The sequence below is a fragment of the Brienomyrus brachyistius genome, chromosome 5 (genome assembly GCF_023856365.1).
Source record: "Brienomyrus brachyistius isolate T26 chromosome 5, BBRACH_0.4, whole genome shotgun sequence".
NCBI classification, from domain to species: Eukaryota; Metazoa; Chordata; class Actinopteri; order Osteoglossiformes; family Mormyridae; genus Brienomyrus; species Brienomyrus brachyistius.
The window spans coordinates 23078883-23103702 of NC_064537.1; the positions used below are offsets into that span (position 1 = coordinate 23078883).

At 46.3% G+C, this 24820-nt stretch overlaps 2 protein-coding genes across 4 annotated transcripts; one reads left to right on the forward strand and one right to left on the reverse strand.

Annotated features, from left to right (window-relative positions):
- Positions 1-114: 114 nt before the first annotated feature.
- Positions 115-7474, reverse strand: luc7l (LUC7-like (S. cerevisiae)). 3 transcript variants are annotated; one of them, XM_049013179.1, is made up of 12 exons: positions 7254-7473; positions 6212-6282; positions 4724-4818; positions 4269-4367; positions 4062-4172; positions 3769-3912; positions 3306-3482; positions 2077-2165; positions 1855-1911; positions 1459-1488; positions 1177-1350; positions 115-967 (listed from the first exon to the last, which is right to left on the reverse strand). In XM_049013179.1, the coding sequence occupies exons 4-12, from the start codon at positions 4362-4364 to the stop codon at positions 844-846; spliced, it is 1002 nt and encodes a 333-aa protein (XP_048869136.1). In that variant the 5' UTR covers positions 4365-4367; positions 4724-4818; positions 6212-6282; positions 7254-7473; the 3' UTR covers positions 115-843. The 3 variants fall into 3 exon arrangements, with proteins under 3 accessions (XP_048869136.1, XP_048869134.1, XP_048869135.1); XM_049013177.1 differs by lacking the exon at positions 6212-6282 and having other exon boundaries at positions 7254-7474; XM_049013178.1 differs by having other exon boundaries at positions 4724-6282.
- A 14424-nt stretch (positions 7475-21898) lies between these two features.
- On the forward strand, positions 21899-23917 carry LOC125741808 (cytochrome c oxidase subunit 6B1). Its single transcript, XM_049013180.1, has 4 exons — positions 21899-22057; positions 22833-22944; positions 23342-23442; positions 23668-23917. Exons 2-4 carry the CDS (start codon positions 22839-22841, stop codon positions 23719-23721), a joined length of 261 nt encoding a protein of 86 aa, XP_048869137.1. The 5' UTR covers positions 21899-22057; positions 22833-22838; the 3' UTR covers positions 23722-23917.
- Positions 23918-24820: the final 903 nt, after the last annotated feature.

Here is a 24820-nt window from a genome sequence, read left to right on the forward strand (position 1 = left end):
TACAGGACAACAGATGGTCATAGTCTGTGACAAACGGGGAGGGGGGTTCCAACAAAAGTAAAAAGCTACGAACCTCCCACAACAATAGGAATATCTGATAGAAATCAGTCACTGTTCCTCAGTCATTCTCCATTTATTAAAGGCTACCATGGAAAAAGGGAAACAAATACAGACCAGATGTTCTAAACACAGAACGAAGAATATAAAGGAACTGGAGTAGATGCCTTTGGAGAACATGGATAACTTTATACTTTGGAGTCCAAGTACAACCTTTGATGGAAAAGAGGCATAATGTTCGAGTCCGATATGAAAAAGACCCCCAAGATCAATATAATTTGGGTGGGTGGGGGGCAAAAAGAACAGCACAAGTGAACATAATCTTAGAGGGAGATATGCAGGTATCAGATAGCCTGACTAAAAAAAAGAAAAGCTAATTGTCAGTTAAATACTTAAGAAAACCAAACACTGAACACTTTCCAACTTGACGACCCTTTTCTTCATGTAAACTCCACGTGGGCTGCAAAGTTCAACAATGTAAAAAAGGTTCTGCTGCTTATTCACGAAAAGGCTGATCTTCAGTCATGCAGTACACTGCCTATAAGCACGCTCTTAAACCATTTAACAGCTCTTCTGAATGTTCGGGGTGGGGCGGAGGGGGGGCATAAGTACCCTTAAAGCAAAACTGAACGTCCCAGAAATAAAATCTATGCCCTACAGAAGCTATGATCCAGGAGAGAGAGGTGTGGCAAGCTATGGGTACAGAGGGCGGGTGGGGCTGGCATAGCTAATGTGTAAGAGTGAGCTGGGAGAGCAGAGCAGAGCTGGGGGGGGGGGCACACACACTCAGATCTCCCCGGCCTCCCTGTCCTCCATCCTTCGTGAGTCCACCTTGCCGTTGACGCCATCCTGCCTCCGCTCTGATGACGCCTTTTTCCTATCCCTCTCGCGGGACTGGTCCCGGGAGGACCTGCGGCACAGAAGGCAGAAGATCCTTGAGTGTGGAGCAGCTCACAAGCTTCCAGCAACTTAGCGGAAAGCTCAGGCTACTCTGAGAGCACTAGCCAAGTAGTGAAACGTACTTTATTCCTATCACCGTTCAATTCAAAAAGGCTATAAAAACACAAAGCATGAAGTCTCTGCTATGTAAGTGCTATGAAGTGCAGTGCATCCCCGTACTTATGCCTGGCTGCGCGCTCGCGTTCCCGGTCCCGGCTGCGTTGGTGGCCCTTGCTTGGGGAGCGGCTGCGGTGCCGCCGGCGCCTCTCACGGTCTCGGGAGCGCGAACGGGATCGCCGCTTCTCCCGCGATGACGAGCGGGATCGCCGCCGCCTGCGATCCCGGGAGCGGGACCTGAGGGAAGAGGGGAAAAACAACAACATATTGGACAGATCAGCATCCATTTGCCCGCCGTAAGTCACCTACAAAGCGAACGTCCAACAGAAACCCACAGACACCCACCTTCGATGCTCCCTGCTCCGTGACCGAGTCCTGCAGACAAAACACACATCACGTTAAGCAGCAATGCAGACCTTGGGGGTCTGTCAGAACCGCACACCTGACGACTTCTACAGCTAATTCAAAACCACAGGTCACAGCAGTGCGTTTTCACTGTACGCTCCCAGCTAAGAAAGGGGGCAGCATCCCCTTCAGATTCCACTAACACACTAGGTTACACACAAAAAATAGTATGTGGAGACCATGGAGGATAAAACTCAGAAAGGCCACAGAAACCCCCCTTCATATTTCATGACTCCTCCCACAAATACCAAGAAAGCTGTCTTGGCCTGTCCCTGGGGGGTGGGGGGTAGTGAAGTGTTGATGGTGGTGAGAGAGTGAGAGAGGGGGCTTACTTACCCTGAGGCAGTCCCCCTATGCAGCTCTCCTGGGGTATCAGCCAATGCAGAATCCCCTCTGGAACAGAAAACGTACCTAAAATCCAGCTGACTTATACCCATCAGCACTCACAGCAGAGGCCACAGCCCAGGCAACACACTCCACACAGGCCAGCATCCTGCCTGTCAGAACCACCCCCTTAGGTCCCTCCCACAGGCCAGAGAGGGGACCAGAGGCACCAACCTCTTTCTCATCCTCTCCTCACGCTCCCTCTCCTCCCTCCTCTTCAGACGCTCCTGGTTCCGCCGCTCCTGCTTGTCTGCAACTGTTTTCTGAATAAAAGAACAAACTTTCAGGACTGATGCAAACATATCAGCTTCTATACAAGCAATGTGGGAAATTACCCATTACACTTTCAATTGCTTTGAAGCATTTCTCAAACGACAATGAATATTTGCAAAACAAGTGTGATCCCCACACCGCAATGTCACTTCTGCACAGCAGAACATCGCCCCTCACTGATTCACTCGAACTTCCAAATGTCTTAGTACATACATGCTGGTTTTCTATAATTATCATTTGGTACAATTTTCAGTTGCTTTAATCTTGGTCAAAATGGATTTTGTAGTTTCCGATTGTAATGATTTCATACCCAAAACTATATATGCAAGATCATCGCATTAGCCACCACATGCGAAAAAAAATTGCAGTGATGCAGCACGGTTATATTTTGGTTGCCGCAGTAGATGATTTCTTTGCCCTTCTATTGTCATTTTTGTTACACAGTGCTTTGAGACTTCCGTTTACTATTGCACTCGAGATCTGAAAATTACATACGAGTGCTTTCTTTCAACAGTGCACTGTACATACTGTGATATGGAACTGAGCAAAGTTCAAACTGATGTCTGACATGAATAAGTGAGTTTACCAAAGAAGAATGATCAGTCGGTGACAATGAGAAAGTGGGAACCAACTATCATCCAGAACTGTGGCACTCAGCAGTATATCTACACTGACATTTTGACCATATATAAGCATTTTGGTGCTCATGGTTAAAACTACACTAAATGTATTTTTTCATTTTGGTGGTACTGACTGATTCCTTGCTGAAATTATCTGCTTATGAGACATGAGTCAATTGTTTTGGGTAAGTCACTGGTATTTGCAGCTAAACCACAGGGTTGTGCTATATGCATAAACTGAGAAATGAGAATTAGTACGTTTCATGAAATGTGCCAAAGCAATTGATGAAACACTGTAAAACTCAGTCGGCAGGGCTCTTGTGCCTCTCCTAGAATGCCTTTGCCTATTTCCTATTGTTCACTTTGCTGAGGAGTGATTGAGGGCATCTGATCCACAAAAGACGGCACTTCTTCCTACATTAAACATGAAGGCTGCAGTAAAATCCAGCATCCAGCCTCCCCCCCCCCCAAAAGTACGCCCCCACCGCAGTGAGGAGCCGCCGAGCCTACCTTTAACTGCTCCAGCTTCTCGCGAATCTGGATGAAGCCGAGGTGCAGCTTCCCGCCGAAATGGTCAGCAAGGCGCCGGTCATTGTCATGCAGGCCCAGGTAGGCGGAGCATACCTCGCACACGCGGAGCTTCTGCTGCTGGAAACTGGAGGCCGGCATTGAGTTCCTGTACTCCTCCTAACAGGCAGGGGGCAGAAGCGAATGAGGGGCACTTATATAAGATAAGTATATATAGATTATATATATATATATATATATATATATATAATTATATATAGATCTGATTAACATGAGCTCTACTTCTTAACAACCATGTGGCTGAAACTCAACAACTTAAAACGTCCATTAAATATCACTGCATGCTTCTAGATTCCCAGTGCTTCAAGTGCAACCAAGCTGAGCAAAACTGATTCCAGGTCAGTGTTTTTGCGTGGCCCTACTGCCCGGTGATAGGGCTCCCTACCTCAGCATCCCTCTTCTTGCTCCGGACCTTCTCCACCTCCTGCAGGACCTTCTGGGCCTCGTCCACGTTGCCCTCAGCGCCGAGCTGCTCTGCCTTGGCCAGCAGCTTGCCAATCTCCTCGTTCAGCTCATGGACCTTCTCAGCCTGTGTTCAGAGACATGCTGAGGTCAGCAAGGCACGAGGGGCACGTTCATCACACACCATCGGCCAAAATGTCCCCAAGAACATCACTGTCTCCCGTAGAGCATCTGCTCAATTGCTGTAATTAAGGCTGATTTCGAGCGCCCACTCACCTTGGCAGCGACCTCGGCGCTGATCTCCTCCTGAGTCTCCGCAAGGCGCTTCTTGGCCAGTTCCGTTCTTCTGTCACAGTCAGCGATGAAGGATTCCAGATGATCAACGGCCTAGACGACATGAAAACGGGAAGGGGTGAAAATCAAGGCTATAGCACTAAGCAAAAGGCTGAAACACTAAGAACCAGGAGCTGTGGCATGACTTACGTCGAGCTCGAAGAAGAGGTCTCTTTCCTTGGAAGCGATTTCGTAATCTGCCCGGAGCGCCAGGTCATGAATCTTTGAACACTCTCCAAGGTCCATGCGCTGTGGAGGAAAAAGAGACACACAATCTCACCAAAAGTCTGGAAACCACACAAAGCAAAAACATTCCAGTAAAGGCAAAAAAATCACTCAACTAGTTAATTGAAAGCCGCAGCATGTCTTTCACCTCCTTTTACCAAAGTCTATGACATATCACTTATACGAACTGAGATCAGCAATTACCAGCAATCATTCCTGATAAACGTCGATATTTATTTTGCCTACAGGTCCACAATATAACAGACTCTAATATCTCTGATGCGGCAAAAATAAATAAATAATAAATAAAAAGAAAATGCAGTTAAAACTGACTGTCCTGAAGTCTGCATGAAACACACGGGTATTCATATGTCACGTACAGTTCCAGAGAGGATGTCATGGGGGCAGCAGTTCAAGAGGTGACTTTTGCAGACTCGCTCGTCGGTGAACTTCACCCTCTGTCGAGTTTCGTCACCTGAAAAAGGTCGCAGCAGAACAGAGCAGAGAGTGAGACCACACGCTTTTGGAACACAAGCCGAGCAAAGAATAGGCTTGGACTTGGTAGTAGGGTGCAATCCTAATGACCTCCCCTACAGCAGTATTGTGTGCTTTTCGTTCATTCTGAAAGGGCATCTTTCATCTGAGTATCAAAGGATTAATTATGGATCAGCGAGTTATACCTGAATTTTATTTTCATAATTCCAAAAGGCGATTTAACTGAAATGCATTGCGCCGGCAGGTGAAATCAGTGCGACCATCTCGTCCTGTCAAATGGAAGCCGTTTTACTGGTACCAGAACTGCAAATTCTGCTTACCTCTTAATTTACCAAGAGGAACAAGATTAGAAGTAAAAAAAACACTAAGGCTTCGTATATTTCACTAGTCGGGGCTTTAACTGTGTATCCATCACTTGGGAAATGTGCTGAAGCAGGTTTCTGAAATAAAACCTTCAGACTGCCCAAACACACACATAAAGGTGGGACTGGGTCAATTTGTAATGCTGAGACCAGCAAGTCTGAGAAGATCAGTTGAACTACCTCAAAGCGACAGTTCACATGAAGTGCTGCAAATGGATTGTCATGAGAGGACCTTCTGCTGATGGCCTTCATTACAGGAAACAGGCAAAGAAATCTATTTCAGGTCCGACCAAACCCGGAATGATACACCCGTAATGATGGGAAGGAGGACCTGCCGATGACTGACACAGGCAGGTGGTAGAGAACTACCTTTGTCTCATGACCTCCTCATTCAAATTTAACCCTGCTGGGTTACTGTAGCAGCTGTTAAATCCTCATGGCTTGCAGACCTTTACAACAAGGACAACGTGACTGCATGTGTTTCTGTTGACCAAACCTTAACACAAAGTCTGAATGAGGAGGGATTTGTAGGGGGGGAAAAAAATCAAAATAAAAAAAGCGGTTAGTTAATACACACTGCGAGCTTCCACATATACTGTACCCATCTGCATCTTCAAGACCTCAGCTGCAGAATTTTAAACCCGCTGTTGAAAAGTATAAAAGGGAAAAGCTTTCTTGCCCACACCTGTAGTAAGGAAGTTGGGAATGATACACAAGTCAGAGTAAATGCTTTGCGGCATATTTTAAAGCTACTCTGTCTCTATGATAAACGTGTTACTAGAAACTCACTACTGTATGAACTGCTCCATGGCTTGCAGGCAACCAAATACTCCTCAGTTATGATGCAAATACTTCTGCTGTTTGCATTTCAAGGTATCTGCTTTTCTCGTCTTTTTTTTTTGCTCTTAAGTTGATGAGCTTTTGATATGATCAAAATTATAGTTACTTCTGAAAAGCAAACAAATTGTTTCGATATTCATAACAGCGTTAAAAATTATATTTGTGACTCACGGCTCGATGAACACGAGGCTTTTCTGCAACTCCCTTGCAGATTGATGTAGGCTGGCAAAGATACACTGAACCTTTATAAATAAAATAAAGGGGCCACAATTGTTCAGTTTGTATGGAACATAGGTATGGGAAGCATTTATAATTAATCTTAAATACATACACACAGACAAACTCACTCCACACAACTAGCAATCATTAGTCTGAGCAAAAGTTAGAACCAAGTCTAAGATCAGCCACGTAGATGTAAACCATTTTTCTTTCTTTGTTTACGAGCTAGTCCTTGCCCAGAAAAGTATTTCGACTGGACGGCGGAAGAAAAACCCAGAAAAGCCTTCCGTCTCAGGCTCAAAGCATGTTCCCTGCACCGCGGCTAACACTGTTTAATGTTTGTATCCATTGACACTACTGCACACGCGGAAATCTCCATATTTTACTGGGCTGGGAAAATCTCCTGCATTTAGTTAATGTATCATAACGATATCCTTCAAAATATGAAACCCAAGTCAACTAAGTGCCGCGGAGGGGGCGAAAGAGAAAGTTCGGGCCGTAACGAAAGCAGAGCTATTGTTTAGGTGGACAATGATATACGGCAGCTAGGTAGCTAACTAAAAACGTCAGTCATCTTGCACGGAGACATGCAGATTGGTTTTCCTTTATGTGTGAAATTGTTATTTTTTCCGTCTCCACACATATACTGACGTGGGAGTACAAAGCTGACATGCAGAACAATGATCTAGACATACTATCCAAGCTACACGATGATCCTTATCTAGGAAGATAAAAGCAGGCCTTGCTCCGCGAACAAGGCCCCGGCTGCCTGGTAAACACTTTAGCTAACTACCGAACATAAAAATGCAGGATACAAACATTAAATACCAGTTGACACCATTTTACTACCGAGACAGTGCAGAGCAGTATGATCCTACCAAGCCAGATTTAAACCATCCTCTTGGGGCGAAATCGGATCGTGTTCATCTTAGAAATAAAATAATCGCTAACTACCTTCGGTGCGAGCTAGCCGACTAGCCTGCTAGTTACTCACCATCCCTCGCAGTTCCCATTAACTGGTCGAGGAGAGCTCTCATTTGAGCATGGGCCGACATTGCGGTCGCGTGGTTTGTTGTACCCTTTGTTAAAATGCACTATACGTAAACTGTAATTTTATCCGAAGCGTGTTATAACTATTTTCCACTCCGCAACGCCCCTTCCACCGCGGCTCAGTCTTCTCTTCGTCGATTTCTGTGGAATCCGGGGAGGACGTGACGTAAGGTCTTCCGCATGCGCAGACGACGAAAGAGACCAGCGTGGGTAGTAAGGTGACGCGACGTTTCGGGTTGTATTAAGAGTTTGGGTCTAGGTAAATGCTGGAGATGTAAATGCATTGAAATACATTTTATGTTATAATAATTTACTTTCTCATGCAGCATTTTCACATTTATAACAAAAGGGTAAACTAAACGGTAGAGTATTCTGTAGCTTAACAAGTAGTACATTGCACTGACAATGCAGTGGTTGTGGATTTCAGTCCCAGGGAGCACATAGAAATTGTAACCCTTCCCTCTGCTGTATGTCCCTTTGGAAAAAAACATTTGATGTGACTGCTGTGAAAATTATGATTCTGATATTGCACCATTAATGATTCATGGGCAGCGTGTAGCTCAGTAGGCTACGCCTTTGTGCTTGTTGCCAGTTCAAACCCAGCCTCAAGCACGTCTGCAGGTCCTTGAGCAAGACCATTAACCCCCAGCTCCCTGGACGCAGCCACAGGTGGCTGCCATTCATGGACAGCTTACTCTACAAAGGGCAAGTTGAGGGAAGCGTAAAGACAATTTCCCACTGGGGATTAATAAAGCGATTATTATTATTATTATTATTAAAACTCACAAGAATGCACTTACAAATTTGGAAGATTTCACCGTCATAAAATATTGTGCAAAATACATTGGCAAATATAAATTCCTCCAAAACTGGGCAATCCAGAAAAATAGACATTGGAGCAAAAAGCCAATGACATACCAGTAAAATCAGTTAAAGTGCAGGTCACTTTCCGTAGCTCAGAAACAGCTGCACAAGTACCTGAGATCGGAAAGAATGACTATTTGAAAAAAGACCTATTTGAATGTTCAGTAGGTGGCTAAAGCCTTTTTTATTTCTTGTAAGCTGAAACTCAGCTACTACCAAATTATTGCATAAAAACAGCCATATTTAGAAGGCTGTAATTGGAAGCTCCTTCTTACTGAGATGTTTTTTGGCACCAGCCAAGTCCACAAGGGCAACATGGTGTAGTTTGTGTGTCTATGGGGAGGGGGGCAGGGCCGCAGTTTATCCCAGGAGGTTAGTTAGCTGACAGTACAATTTTCCTCCCACCCGCTTTTGTTCCCTTGTTTGTATGTGAGTGTGTTTCTTCAGCCCTGTAAGTCCAGCCCCAGGGGAGACTGACTCTCCCATTTTTGTGTGAATAGATTTATCTTTTGCTTTCTTGTCCCTATCAAAACTGCATCTTTTTCGGTTTCGTTTGATCATCTCTGGTTTTTCCCATTTCACTGAATACTTCACTAGCCACTCAACTACAAAAGCAAGCGCATAGTGCAAATTTAAATAACAGTTAAGCTTTTTCATGTGTTGTATAGGTGGCATAAGTAAATTAAAAAAAATCATATGCTAAGCATCTAGAACAGGGCTCCCCAATTCCAGGCCTGGAACGTTAGAACCCAACGCAGTCTGCAGGCTTCCCTGCTGAAACACATTTTAATCAGTTAATTACCAGATTTAATAAGTGCATTTGAACAGGGAAATCTGCAAACTGTGCTGGATTCTGACCCTCCCGGACTGGAATTGGGGAGCCGTGATCTAGAACAATCTGCACTGGCCAGCAGCAGCCTCTGAGTTACCGTCAGGTGACCAGGGATTGTTGGAAGGTTCAATGACCTGCACATTTCTGCCCTGTTCTGGTCTGGAGTTGATCATTTGGCTGCAGTGCTATGTTGGCAGGAGTGAATTGTGGAAATAGGACCAGTGTCACTGGGGCCTCTTTCAGCCAATTATCTTCCACCATCTTGCTTCCTTTAATTATAATAACATTTCAGTGAAGCTAAGCAAATGGGTCTCCAGAGGCTGGTGCTCCTCCTTCAGCCTGTAGCAGGGTGAGTAGGGTGTGACGTCTTTGAAAGTCCTGAATGCTTAAACATTGACTGTAGAGTTTCCTCTATCACTCCTAGGCATTTAAAGGCCTTCTGGGGTCTTTTACATACAGCAATCAGTTATCTCTGCTTCCATGGTTCTGGAACAAACAAAGATAAATAGTTTCACTTTCTTACACCAGCAGATCCTCTGAGGATACTCTGTGTTTACAATAAAACTGCTCCCAGTACAATTCATTGGTCACATGAATTTTGTGATTAAAGAAATACATTTAGTAGTATACATACTATACCCATGTGGATTTCTCATGTAGTATGAGTCTGGTATGCTTTATGGTAAACAGATAATATTATCAATTTTTTAGCCTGACTTTGTGTGTGTGTGGGGGGGGGTACTTGTTTGTGTGGAAGTGTGAAAAGGGTGAACTCTCACAACTGCTTTATACAAGTCTAGAAATGAGCATAGAGAAATATAGCCAGTCAACAGGATGCTATGGCATGATGTCCTGGAAGATTCTGCTTTAAAGCTCCTGATCCCCCTCAGTATCAGACTGGGGGGGGGAGGTGTTGGATCTTTGGGTGGTGCTCTGTGTCACACACCTGGTTGGGTTTCACTGGTGCTACCAGAGCTGAAGTCCTTCTATTTCCCTACATTATTTACCTACATCTGAACAAAGTCCATAGTCAACTTCTTTAGAAAAGGAAGTTACCATTTTTTCAGGTTTATTTGCAATCCTAGTAAATATCCTTAAAGGAGAAGGACAAGGAACATGCATCGCAAATTAAAAATATCATTTGATTTCATTATGCTGTATATTGCCAATATTAATCCCCTATGGATGGCAAGTGGATGGCTACAATATTTATGTTAAAAATAAATAAGTAGAAATAATCTGTATTTAAGTTGCTTATGAAACAACTGTAAAACTGAGAACAGGTTTGAATAAGAACGAAAGGCTTAAATTACAGTGAAAATGGGAATGCAAGGAACAAATGCAATGAAATTTTATACAGCACACAATTATATACAGCAATGTTGTTTACTGGATGGCATTTGGAGAATGTATGTTCAGATGGACTGGCCTTTAAATTCCACAAAATTGTATTACTCCATAATTTCATTGCAACTGAATGACACATTGTAATATAACAGGTTAAACTGTAGATCATGCAGGTTGGCACAGATCATGTGCTGATTTGCTTTTGACAGAATCACAGGACATACACATGGCTTTCAGTCTCCCAACTGCAACTGATGTATCCTTGATATTTGAGGTGGGGAAAGAATGATATCTGGGTATTTTTACCGGCCTCTATATTTCTGTTCTTAGTATTGGAACTGGTCTTCGGCAATGGAAGATGACATACAATGGGTCCACAAGAACACAAGGGAGGTCAAGTACGCATATGGAGAAAGAGCCTATGTTAAGTTATGTATGTCTGCATTTCCATGCTGCACAGACGCAGCTGGCGCTCCTCTCTGGAAAGGCAGGCTCTGATTGGATCAGACGTGCTTCTCGATTCGGCCGATGTATCTGGTCACCTCCTGCATACCACAGCCAAAGGCTCTCATTATGCGCTGCTGCAGTAGAGTGAGTTTACACCCGCGGCTGGTAACCCTGATCCAGCGGCTGGTAACCCTGAGCGCCGGTATCCAGCAGGTTTTCTCTCCTACCTGATGAGTTACTACCTGCCTGAAATTAAGTGCGTTTCATACAGAACCTGCCGGACACCGGCACTCCAGGATCAGGGTCACCGAACCCTAGTTTACACCTTCTGTCATTTACGCATGTTATAGGATTCTGCAGGTTTTCACAATTGAAAAATTTCCAAATTTAAATTTCCAAATTTAAATAAAAATCAAGAAATGCGAAGAGGCTGAAGCAATTTTACCTGACTGAGGAATCCTGTAATGCAAGCAAGAATGTATAACAGCAACCGTTTTTGCATTGTTATGTAGGGGTAATTATTTTTGTATAAACAAACAAAATGATTCTGTTTCGTACTTCAGACTCAGGTCTGTATGGTTTGGCCTTGTGGAAGATTACAGCCCAGGCAAAGGCTGGGATTGAGGGCAGCTTGGAGAAGATCCAGTGGGGGATGGAAACAGCAGCAGGGTCTCTGGCAGTCTGCTGCTATACAAGTGAGGGTCTGCATTCCCTGCATTTCTAATAAGCCATTTAAATCCAGGATGCCTGCACATTTCAGTTAAAAACAACAGATTTAAAAAATTGACTTTTTAATTTTGGTAGCACTTAAAGCTGTCACGCCCAGCTCGTACGATCCTCGTGTGTGCCACGCCCCCCTGATTATCCACGTGTGCTTCCCTGATCGTACCCAGCTGTACCCTGTTATTTGGTCTATTTCAGCCCGTGTCTTACCTTAGTTCCTTGTCTGTCATTGATATTAGTTATCGTCTGATGTTTCCAGGCCTTAGTCGTCCGAATAAACCCCTAGTTTCCCCGACTTTGGCGTTCCTGCCTGATCCTTGACTGCCTGTCCGTGCGCCTTACCCGCGATCAGCGATCGTGATAAAAGCCATGTTTTTAGTAATTTATGAACACATTCATAATAAATAATAATGCATTCAAAAAGCATTATAAACATGCCTATAAATATTTATCAAAAGACATACCATATAATAGGTATGTTTATCATGCATTATGAATGCTTTATGAAGGGATCATCTATAATGCACTATAGATTCTTTTATAATGCATTATAATGGTCAGTATAAGCTTTAAGGATGCTTTGAACTGCATTATAAAGATCTATATTTCTATAAAATCTGTCACGCGTGGGCGTTGCGGGTGAGGCGCAAGGACGGGGCGACAGGCAAAGAGGCAGGCGAGCCGGCGAGATCAGGGCAAACGGGGATTTATTAAGCTGACGAGGACTAGGGAACATCGCACACATATGCTCACTGGGTAACCTTAACAATGACAGACAATGGACTCAGGTAAGACACGGACTGAAATACACAGGACTGAGCAAATTAACTAGACACAGCTGGGTACAATCGGGAGAAAACAAGTGGGTAATCAGGACCGGGAGTGAACGGAGGGAACCCAGAGGGAGCAGGAGGAACAGGAGGAGCCGGGATGGGAGGAACAAAGGAACGAGGAACGAAAGGAGGGACAGAGACAGGAGGGAGAAAACCAGGAAGAGGAGCAAAGGAAGGAGGAACAGAGGCAGGAAAGAAGGGAGAGAAGGCAGGGGAACGAAGGGGAGCCCGAGGGAGACCTAGCGTTCGACGGGCGGCAGCCAGAGGGACCGCAGGCGGCCGGGAGGCCGGAGCCGGAGGGGACCGAGAAGGGGCTGAGGAGACAGGGCGAGGGACCCACGGAGTGGCCAGGGAGGGAGCAGGACGGAGCACCGGGGAAGGGGACGAAGGAGCCGGAGGGGCCCCTGGCAAGGGCAAGGCAAGGGGGGGAGCCGCCGCGCAGGAGCAGGTGGAGCCGCAGGCGACGGAGGAGCTGCCGTCGGGGAGCCCGCCGGCGACCGAACAGGCACCGGAGGGGGGAGCGAGGCCGCGGAGGGGGACCCGCAGGCAACGTCTGACCCGGAGGGCCAGGACCCGCAGGTGCCCCCCGAGCCCCAGCGCAGGCGACGGAGGGCGAGCCAGGAGGCAGGGTGGGAGGGACCCTAGCCCGGCGTCTGTGTCCCCTCCCCTTGTGGGACACTGACATGCTGACCCCAGGTCGGGGTCGACGTCGCCGGGGTGAGGGACAAGGAGTCACTAAGAAGGTCCCCGAGGGGTCCCATTCCAGCTCCTCTACCTCCATGGAGGGAGGAGTGGTGGTTGGACTGTCTGGGACCTCCTCGGGGACTAGGGCAGGAGAGAATGGAGCTGCAGCAGGCGGAGGGAGCGCCTCTGGGGCTGCAGCAGGGCGGAGGGGGCGCCTCTGGGGCTGCAGCAGGGCGGAGGGGGCGCCTCTGGGGCTGCGCGGGTGGCTGCGCAGGCGGCAGCGCAGGTGGCGGCCCAGGCTCAAGGGCCGCAGGGGCCAGCTGCGCAGGCGTCGGTCGTTGCGCCTGCTCGAGAGCCGGGTCCGCGGGCAGAGGAATTGCCAGCTCATCAGCAGCAGGCGGCAGAGAAGGTGGTTGTACAGATGGCGGAAGCGGCCGCGTCGGCAAGGGGTCAGGAGCTCTTTTAAGCCGGAGTAGCTCCTGCAGGTCCTCCGCGAGGTGCTCGAGGTCGTCTAGTCCTGACGTGGGGCTGAACGACTCGAATCCTCTCTGGAGCCTTGCGGTGAGTAGCGCCGCTGCAGGACCCTCGGGAAAGGTTGGGTCCCCAATCACCCTCCAATATAAGCCCTGGAGGGCAAAGAACTTATGCGCCAACTGTTCCTTCTCTGACCGAGGCGAGGGTGGTGCCTCGACAGGAGGGACTGGCCAGTCTGGCAGCGGAGGTACGATCGCTGCCCCCTTTGGGAAGCGGGGCACTCGCGGGATTGCGTCTCTATTTGCGTGGATACCGCCCCGATTACTCAGTCCTTTGGGGCGGTACTGGTGCCGTGCGAGGGGTGGCAGCTCATCCTCCGTAGGCGGCTTAATGCCCGGAATTAGGACGAGCTCCTCCTCTTCATTGTCGCTGCTATCCCAGAGCCAGGCCAGGAAACAAGCTCCGAACTGGAGCGGCTCGACCGCCGGGGCTAGGACAGGTTCTCGCTCTCTACCCTTGTTTGGGAGCCTAGGGCTTGAGAGCGAGCAGGCACCTAGACGGATCGTCTCCTCCGGTACTTTCTTTCTTCTCTGCTTCCTCTTCTTCGGGTGGTCTGTCATTCTGTCACGCGTGGGCGTTGCGGGTGTGGCGCAAGGACGGGGCGACAGGCAAAGAGGCAGGCGAGCCGGTGAGATCAGGGCAAACGGGGATTTATTAAGCTGACGACGACTAGGGAACATCGCACACATACGCTCACTGGGTAACCTTAACAATGACAGACAATCGGACTCAGGTAAGACACGGACTGAAATACACAGGACTGAGCAAATTAACTAGACACAGCTGGGTACAATCGGGAGAAAACACGTGGGTAATCAGGGGGCGTGGCACACAGGAGGAGCGGACGAGCCGGGCATGACAAAAATCAATACTTGAAAAGGCATGCAATGATTTTTTAAATTATATTTTAATCGCTGGTTTTCTCCCTGTATAAGCCCTGTATAAGCCAATAATGTAATAATTTTTCCATTCTTAATATAAAAGAAGTTGATAATGTAATAACTGGTCAATAATTTAATATCTTTCCTGAACCAATAACATAATACTTTTTCACCAAAAATGTAATAAGTTACAGGTGGCATGGGTTAGGGTTAGGATTAGCACTATTGCCTCACTTTGGTTTCCCCCCACAGTCCAAAAACATGTTGAGGTTAATTGGACTCGCTAAATTGCCCATAGGTGTGCATGTGTGAGTTGCTGGCGTGTGAGTGTGTCCTGCGATGGGCTGGCCCCCCATCCTGGGTTGTTCCCTGCCTCGTCCCCATTGCTTCCGGGATAGGCTCCGGACCCCCGTGACCCAGTAGGATTAGCGGTTTGGAAAATGGATGGATGTAACAAGTTACTACATTATTGGCCAGTTATTACATTATGGACTTCTATTACACTATGCACAGATAAATGTATTAACTTATTGTCATGTTATTACATTATTGGCTGCTACAAGCCCAATACGGCTTTATAAAAACTTACTGAACTTCAGATTTATATTTATATTGTTAACTAAGACAAATGACAGTTTATTTTAGCCACAGGGTGAACTCAGGCCTCCAGGGTGTTTGCTGGGATCCCTGTGGCTGGAGTGTGCTGTTATGATGTGTGGCATGTCATGGTCCTGGATGAGGCCTCAGGGAGCTGAGGTTGCTTGCTTCACCCAACATGCTCAGACCGGCATCAGTCAGCACCATCAATTCCCTCTCCATCTTCCTCTTCCGGGGCAAACATGCCGTCTATATCCTCGGTATGTGCGATGCTCCGTGAGCACTAATCTTCACCATAATCAGCTGCCAATTTAACTGAAATGAAAGATGCATTTACATTTTCCACACTTCATGCTTTCTGTCTCTTATTTTTGCCAGTTGCTTGAACTCGGAATGGGTGGTTCTGTCAGTCCGCATTCATTAACTCTGTTGCATGAGCACTTACTCACACAGCTGTGCTGTAAAAATGGCTGCCCTAACAGCATCCAGCGAGAGATGAGTGCTTCTTCTACATGTTCCACCCACATCTCCCCGACATGCTTCTGGAGACGAGCAACACTGTTAACAACTTAGTAGCATTTAAAGGTGAGTTCAAGGTCAAGCTCAGAAACTTAAGAACTAAGGAATTCAAATAATAGAGATCAGTTCCACTTCTGAGTCAAAAAACACTGAAGAACATGTAAGAAAATATCTTGTCAGGCAAGCTAAATTATGCCTCCTAGGTGTTGGTTTTTGAATGTAATACTTCAAATGCAGTTCCAGTCACAAAGTCAAGAGGAAGTTTATAAAACTCACTCACTCCATTTTTTGTCGTTTTTGAGATGAGACCACTAATTACCTAATGTCGTGCTTCTTCGTCATATGTTACAGTACTGGGATCCAAAACTCACTCGGTCCTCATGTAATTCAGCACAGAACTTTTGTTAAATTAACAAAACTCCACACAAAAGTCCACAGAAACTATCATGAAAATGTATCTCATGAACTGAGTGAATATTGGAAATTTGCTCTTCAGTTGTACAACACATACAATAGTGACCAAAGTTGTGGAGACAGCTAGCATTTTTGGCGTTAAAAATCACTGCACAGATATTGGCGGTAATGTTTATAAACAATCTACTAAAGAATGTTTACAAATCTCATACTTAATTCCAGTTATTCCAATTACTTGTTTAAGTTCTGCAATCTCCACAATTCTGGCGACTTGTGCGTGTGTAGCACTGGCAGTGAGGTGATGCAGTGGTTCTCAGTCCTATTCCTGGTGCCCCCCCTGCCAGAATGTTTTCATTCAAATCCATGCTGCTTCCTGCCTGCAAATGCATTATTAACCTATTAAGGACCATATAAGCCTGATTAAGATAGGGCTAGAATGAAAGCATTCTGGCAGCACGAGTGCCAGGAACAGGTCTGAGGATCACTAATGTAATGTTAGGACGGCGTAATGGGTTTCCAAGCGCATTAGTGATGCAGGGACAGTGCATCATTGTCCTGTGTGTCCGTTAAACCGCAGTCTGTCCCTGTCTTCCAGCAACCATGCTCGGGTCAGGTCCCCCTGCCTGTAACGTAATGTTAACGGAGCCTGTGTGGGCAGGGGCATGCAGCACTGTGACCCTCACTAAGCGGCAGTTCAGAGAGGACGTCTCAGAGAGCCGAATCCTTCGATTAAGGGGGGGCATGGGAGGCACCGATCAGAAGGTCAGGGAAGCTTTTCTCAGACTCAGCTTCAACACAGACGCTTCACAGGCCCGTGGGTCTGAACGTCGGTCTTAAGCCGACAGTGTGAAGGCTGGGAGTCAGGCTTCACTTTCAGCCTCGACTCATTTATCTCCTGAATACGTCACATCCCAACAGCTGACGTCCTGTGCGGCGTGGAGGAGAAAGGGTTAAAGTAGCACCTTCCTGTGTCACCCCCCCCCCCCACGCCTGCCGCCAATCCCAGCATGCACCATCGCAGGATGCCTGTGTGCTGTCTCTGCTGGAATGCGCGGCCGTACTGAGGGCCCCACTGCAGAGCTCCCCTCCCCTGCCTCAAACGCGATGATAGATTCACGCGCTCAGCACAGACCATGCGCTGACGGCACTTCTACCTTCAGACCCTTAATAGCATCTTCTGATATAAAAATGTAATTAAACTTTCATTCTCTCATATTATTTATTAATACATAATTAGTCAAAATTAGAAGAGCCGAATCCAGTAACGTTACACCAAGTGACCAAAGTGGATGCAGGTTATTTTTCAGTGATTGATATTGCAGAAAAAATAATCTTGGTTTTGGCACAAAGGCATGAAATCTGGATGAACAGATTTACTTTTATTAAATAAATAAAATTTTACATTTATTAGTGGCCTAATGTTCTTTTCAGCATTTATTGGAGGTATCATGTAGATCAGTGTTTTGTAACAGTACTCATTCTATGTGGAAGATTTGGATGAAACAAAAGAGAGAGCAGACCAGCTCAGCCCTGGGACTTGGGTCAGGGTATCAATCTGTCCACTCTTCACAGCAGCCTAGCAGAGCACAGGGTCACAGTAAGCCTGGGACCAGTCCCAGGCAGCACAGCACACGGGACAGGGGAACCCTGATGTAACGCCAGCCTACCACTGGGGGGCGCACCCACACACCATCACATGCAGTACCCATCAATCCATCCTCCAGTACAGGGTGCAGGTTGCACTGGGAAACACCATGGACAAGATGCCAGTCCACTGCAGGGAACATACACACACTCACACACTACAGGCACTAAGATGCCAATTCACCGAAATACATGGTTTAATATTTCAGGGGTGATATGCATAGCTGCTTGGGCTAATCTTATAAGCACAGGCAGGATGCAGAACAATGACAGGAAGATGGGATTGGCTGAACTTTTGCACCTCCATAGAAATTGATCACTAGTCCCTAAACGCCTCTGGTAACAGCACCCTGCTGACCTAGATTAGATTGATTATCTCGGCAGAGTTTTAAAATGGGTCATCTGGGTAGATTTGAAGCCACTTTGGGAGCTGAAGGTTATTAGGAAGTTTTTGACCAGTAAAGTCCTTTTGAAGCCTCTTGCATCGCTCTCTCCTGCCTCGTAGCCAATGTCTAGCGCATGTACATTTAATGTGGACCAAATAGCTTGGGTTCCTTAGTAAACGCAGCTACATGATACAGTCCACCATGGCTGAAGCTGCTGGGAGCCATTACAAACAAAGGACAAACACTTTCAGTCAAAAAATAAAATGCATGGAAGGTAAAGCTAATATTTTTTCAGTGATTATGAAACAGAATGATTATCCATAAATAAAATGTACTGAAATATTATTTTAAATAGTTGCATCATTTTATATGCCATTATAGTTGTTGTTACAATGTACCTTTTTGTTTTTGATCTACAACTCAAAACTTTGACAAGGCAAGAGATTTTTTGGTAACGCTTAAGTTAAAGCACCCACGTAGATACCTTCATAATGCATTCATAAATTATTATAAACATGGCTATGACTATTTATAGAAAGGCAAAACACATTATAGCCATGTTTATTATGCATTACGAATGCTCTGTCAGGATCTTATCTATAATGTAATATAAAGTCCTTCACCCCCCCACCATGTGCTTAGATGGACTGGCATCTCTAATTTGCCCACAGCATGCCTGCTCTACGATGGATGGGCACCCCATCCATGGCGTTCCCCGGCCAAGGCGTTCCTAGACCATTGGCATTCCCCATTCATGGCGTTCCCCATCCATGGCATTCCCCGGCCTTGGCATTCCCAGTCCATGGCGTTCCCCGGCCATGGCGTTCCTAGATCACTGGCATTCCCCATGCATGGTGTTCCCTAGGCCATGGCATTCCTAGACCATTGGCATTCCCCATCCATGGCGTTCCCTGTCCATGACGTTCCCCGGCCTTGGCGTTCCTAGACTAATGGCATTCCCCGTCCATGGCGTTCCTAGATCACTGGCATTCCCCATGCATGGTGTTCCCTGTCCATGGCGTTCCCCGTCCATGGCGTTCCTAGATCACTGGCATTCCCCATGCATGGTGTTCCCTAGGCCATGGCGTTCCTAGACCATTGGCATTCCCCATCCATGGTGTTCCCTGTCCATGGCGTTCCCCGTCCATGGCGTTCCTAGATCACTGGCATTCCCCATCCATGGTGTTCTCCGTCCATGGCGTTCCCCGGCCATGGCGTTCCTAGATCACTGGCATTCCCCATCCATGGCGTTCCCCGGCCATGACATTCCCCGGCCTTGGCGTTGCCTGAGCATGGCGTTCCTAGACCATTGGCATTCCCCATCCATTGCGTTCCCCGGCCTTGGCGTTCCCCGGCCATGGTGTTCCTAGAACATTGACGTTCCTAGACCATTGGCATTCCCCATCCATCGCGTTCGCCGGCCTTGGCATTCCCCGGCAAAAGCATTCCTAGAACATTGGCATTCCCCATCCATGGCGTTCCCTGGCCATGTGCATCCTTGAAAAGACACTAAGCTCCCCCCCAGCCCAGCCCCGTGACCCAGTATTGGGGAGGTGGCTGAAAATGGATGAATGGATGCAGTAACAATCCTAAGTAGCTCAGGTGCATAGAGCTCATGTGCATTAAATAAGTGAAACATTTAGTGATGGTATAAACCAGAGAACAGGATATACAGTGATGTCAGAGGCATTAAACAGGTACCACATCCACAGAGAAAATCTGCTTAGTGTAAGCAGTCCTCCCAAACAGATGAGATGAAAAGGGGGAAGTCAGGAAGCTATCAAGAGGAAAAAGAGAAAGATTAAATTTCATAGCTGGAAAATGTACGGAAGGAGGGTCAGCCAGCAGGCGGGAAAAATGATTCTTTGATGCAGCCATTTGGCCTAATCTGCAGGCTGACACCTAATGCAGAGGCAGTGGTTTGCCATGCAGCAGGCTAACAAGCGAGAAGCACACAGACAAAGCACTGCAGAAAAGCGACTTCACAGCATGGCCCAAGCCCAGCCTGACCATGGAGCATGAGTGTGTCGAGAGACAGAGGGTTACGGCTCACAGAAATTATTCTGAACTGGCTCACAGCGGCATGTTCGGGAAAAAGTCCAGCCTCCTGGCCCCTCCCACTAGACCTGTCAGAATTTCATCCTAACAGACTAAGGTACGGCAAATTAATGGAAACTCTGAACAGAATAACAATATGAAGACATGAACCCCCCCTGGTTCCCTCCAACCTAACCCTAATCAGGATATGTGATAGTTAGATAAAGGATGTATCGATGCGATAAGCTGTACAGCCGCCCTTCAGTCCCTTTGGGGATGATGTCATTAGCGGGACACTGAAACACAAACGTCTTCGGTCCTTCGAGGGAGGGTGAAGTCTGCTGCCCGCACTCCAGTGTATCATGAATGTTTAGGTGTGGTGATGGGGGGGGGGGGTCATGGAAATGTTTTACTTCAGGGCATTATCAACATAGAATATGGGAACATCATGGATGGAGTTTGCAGAACAGGGAGCATGTGGTTCTGCAAGCGGCATCGTGTTCCTGGGTCTTTATATGAGGACGCATAGCAGGCATGGGACCTGATGAGACACCATATGAGCCTATCAGATGAGTCCTTTGGCTCATCCAAATATAACCCTGTCCAGTAAGAAAAAGGCTGAAAGATGAGTCACAGCCAACAATATTACTTTTCCCAATGGTCAGTGGTCCAGGTTGCATGTCCTGCACCATTATTCCTTAGTCTTGGATACGAGTGGTTTCCAAATGACAGCCATGCAAGGCCATTATTATATTTATTGAGGGGGGGGTGGCCTTGGTCCCCCCAATGCTGACTCCATGGCTACAGTCTTGCAATCGTGCTATAAATTCCAGCTTTGTGAAGCTTGCAGCATAGTGCCTTTGTTGTGACTGGGTCATAGAGCTGCTGAGTCATTTTGTAGTAATTTACGATGCCGTGAATTTGTGGTGTTTGGCAGCCACGCCATTGTCCGCCTCTCCTTGTCAGTGAGCTCTGACTTGTGACCACTGCTCCGATTTAGGTACAGCTTACATTGTGATGATTTTTGAGACTATATTCCCCATGACACATAAAAAATTCTGCATTTTTTTTTACAATACCTGCAGTTTGGGCACTGACTTGGACCTCTTTGGAATTCTGCTAGTTAGCTCATGTTACTTGGAGAACTTACAACTCAAAGTGCTGATTGTCACGCCTCTGACAAACTGACACATACTGCTAATCGGCGTTCAACTAAATATGATTCACGTCTATAGCGGCACTTATTAGGATCTATTTACTTTACTTCAAAGTTTGAGTTTCCCTTATTTTTTTAATTTGTCCCCTTACCATCATGTAGACTTTAAGAGAAAATAGTTTTTTTTCTGCATTTTATCGTCATAGCGCCACCCGAATAATTTAATTTTATTATACAGCGTTTTTTGCTACTGGTTCAAGCGAGGTTGTATTACTGCCGCTGTAGCAAAACGTGGAATACTTATACCTTTCACTTTCTCTTCAATCATACATTTATTATACATCGCCGAATAAAGGCTAGCTCATAAGCCCACAAAATGTTTTTTTTTTTTTATTGTTTGACTCATAAGATCCTCATGTAAAATATTTAATTTTCCAGGTTAATCATTAAATTATACGACGCTTACGTTCTTATGACTTGTGCCCTTCCGGGTTTCGTATCGACAGCTGCATTATATATTTCAATAACAAATATCATACCAATATTTACATATATTAATAAGAGAAATAACGGATGCTGCTTTATACTGACGACAGAATGCCAAAAAAAGGGAAAAAAATTAAAACCAGGCAGGATCTGGCCTGCGCGGGGTGACATTGACATTCCCATACTTACCCGGTATCATAATGAATCAGCCTGAGCCTCCATGTGACCCGCTCCGCCATACCCTTACGGTCAGCCCGCACGGCGGCACTCTGCTAATCCGTATAACAGTGCGGGAGCCACCGCATGTACGACCTGGGCTACTTCTAAAGACGAAAAACGCTGTATTGCAACACCTGGCAACGAGGTAATTTTGTAATAATGTCCCTCACGTACCATTTCGATTTTTAGAATAATGCTAGAATAATTACTTGTGATATAAGGATATATACATATACGTGTGTGTTCGTACTGGAGTAGTAGACGTAGCTACCAGTAACAATTTCAAGGGTACGTGATCTTTTGTCTCGTCTTTCCGTTATAATTTTTTTAATTGTATGTGTTTTACATTTTTTTTTATTTCATACCCGAGCACGCGTATACATAGTTATCTCAATCCTTTGCGTTTAAGGGTGAATTTGCATAGGAATTCATAACCGTATTTCAATACCCGGAAAACACGCGTAAGGATCACGTACCCTTGAAATATCACCGTATGCTGTAGTTCCGTGAAAATATGAAACGTGAGAAATATGGTTTATTTATTGTTAGTGAAAATAATGACCTTGACGTCGAAACCGAATTTATGTAAATTTCGAATGTGCTGGATAAATATTTATAATAACCTTCAAAATGCTGCATCCACGGCACATTGTAACCTTCGCGTTTTGTCCGTCTTTGAACGATCATATAAATAGATATACTGTCTTATTTTCAGTTTTCTTTTACATTAAATGTCGACCTATTAGACTGCACACACGCACACCTTGTCTGCTTCTGTAACCCATCTACATGTTCGTTGCCTTCAGACAATTTATTGTTTTCCATAACCTGCTGCATTTGGCTGTTATGTTTTTCATTTTTTGGGAGGCTGTCATCATGTGCATAACAAACACCCGTGTGTTTTTTGGTCTCTTTTACAGTTAACCATGGCCGAGGACATACAGACTAAGCTGCAGTCCTACCGCACTGCGCCATTCGATGCCAGATTCCCGAACCAGAACCAAACCAGAAACTGCTGGCAGAATTATCTTGGTGAGTTTTGACCCCGGTGCGGGCTTTTGTAGAAGTCGGGGCGAGCGCCCTCTGTCGGTCGGCCGCGGAGTTGCACCTTCCGGCTGGGCCGGAGAAGCGCGCCGAACACGCTGGCCGGTGCTATTTTAAGCTCGTGGTTTAATTGGAGACGCGAAATCATTATTGTTGCATAAATGAGTACGTGAAGTCCCCTTTTAAAAGTGGTGTGAACATCTCGTCACTATAACGCTCTTTGTACACCATGGCACTGGGTACTAATTTTGAGACATCCTAAGAAAGTCATTTGGTATTGAATGAAGTCTTGATTAAACATAGGTCACAGTGAAGTTGAGGAAGGTTTCAATGAATTGCAAAGCATCACAGCACAGCTGAACTAAAGCTTCTGATTTATTTATAGATTATCACCGCTGCCAAAAGGCACTGACAGCCAAGGGGGCTGACATCACCCCTTGTGATTGGTACTTGAGAGTCTACAAATCCATCTGTCCTGGATCTTGGGTGAGCAGTTGATCGCTGTGTGATGGAGATGCATCCAGTACAATGGTTTTGTTAGGAATTTCAAATTAATGAAAGTTAAGCGATTAAGGAAATTCGTTGTTGTGGCCTATTCAGGTAAATGGGCCGCTGAAGTCCCTTATGAACCGTCAGCATTGCTTGTCTTGTGCATGTTTCCTGACAGCAGTTCAGGGTTCTGTCTGCCTAAATCACACCCCTGTCTCCTAGACCTCCAAATGGGATGATCAGAGAGCAGAGGGCAACTTTCCTGGCAAGATCTGACAGAGGTCCGATGACGTGTTCATTCAGACAAGAACATCTGTACTGAGGAGGGGTCCTCCCCGGCCAGGGTCACCCTCTACTTCCTGCGCTGCCGTGAGAGATGGGCAGGCTCTAACCGAACGGTCATTCCTTAATAATCACCATTGTGTTGTGTTTTTGCATTAAGGTCTCAGGCAATAAATTACATTGGAATGTGCACTTTGGCCCAGCAGTTTTTTGTCTGAAATGTATAAAAAAACTACCACTGATTTAATTCTAAGTGAAAATAATTTTAAAAAAGTATACAAAAAAAACCCCATCCATCCATCCATCCATCCATCCATTTTCCAAACCGCTTATCCTACTAGGTCGCAGGGCCTGGAGCCTATCCCGGAAGCAATGGGCACGAGGCAGGGAACAAGCCCATCATCAACAGGCCACATTCACACACCATTCACTCACGCATGCACACCTATGGGCAATTTAGCAAGTCCAATTAGCCTCAGCACGTTGTTGGACTGTGGGGGGAAACTGGAGTACCCGGAGGAAACCCCACGACGACACGGGGAGAACATGCAAACTCCACACACATGCGACCCAGGCGAAGACTCGAACCCGGGTCCCAGAGGTGTGAGGCAACAGTGCTAACCACTGCACCACCATGCCGCCCCACCAAAAAAAAAACCATCCATCCATTTTCTTTATGCACTGGTCCTATGTAGGGTTGCAGGGGGTCCAGAGCCTGTCCAAGAAGCGACAGAGGCGAGGCAGGGAATAACCCAGGATGGGCCTCTACACATCGCAGGGCACATTGACACACCAGTTACTCAGAAATTCATACCTACCGACAATCTGGCAACTCCAATTCACCTTAGCGTGTTTTTGGACTTGGGGGGGGGGGGGGGGGGTGGGACCACAGAATGCGGAGTACTCCCCGGAACAATACAGACGCTGCCCCCACATAAACACATTTCATACCTTAATCCCTATTGTAGGACACACACCTCACACACGTACCAGTGTGCCACTGGAAAGGTCCCTGAAATTAAAATGGAGCACTGCAGCTAAACCCCAGGGCAGACAGTGATCAAACAGAGTCTCGTCTCCACTTATGGGCTGT

Coding starts and splice junctions, on each gene's coding strand:
- luc7l (XM_049013177.1), bottom strand. CDS start 7,314: ATGTCGGCCCATGCTCAAATGAGAGCTCTCCTCGACCAGTTAATGGGA. Junction 3,483..3,768: donor GCAAGAAGAGGGATGCTGAG/GTAGGGAGCCCT, acceptor CCTGCCTGTTAG/GAGGAGTACAGGAACTCAAT. Junction 1,351..1,458: donor CGGAGCAGGGAGCATCGAAG/GTGGGTGTCTGT, acceptor CTCTTCCCTCAG/GTCCCGCTCCCGGGATCGCA.
- LOC125741808 (XM_049013180.1), top strand. CDS start 22,839: ATGGCCGAGGACATACAGACTAAGCTGCAGTCCTACCGCACTGCGCCA. Junction 22,945..23,341: donor CTGCTGGCAGAATTATCTTG/GTGAGTTTTGAC, acceptor ATTTATTTATAG/ATTATCACCGCTGCCAAAAG. Junction 23,443..23,667: donor CCATCTGTCCTGGATCTTGG/GTGAGCAGTTGA, acceptor CCTGTCTCCTAG/ACCTCCAAATGGGATGATCA.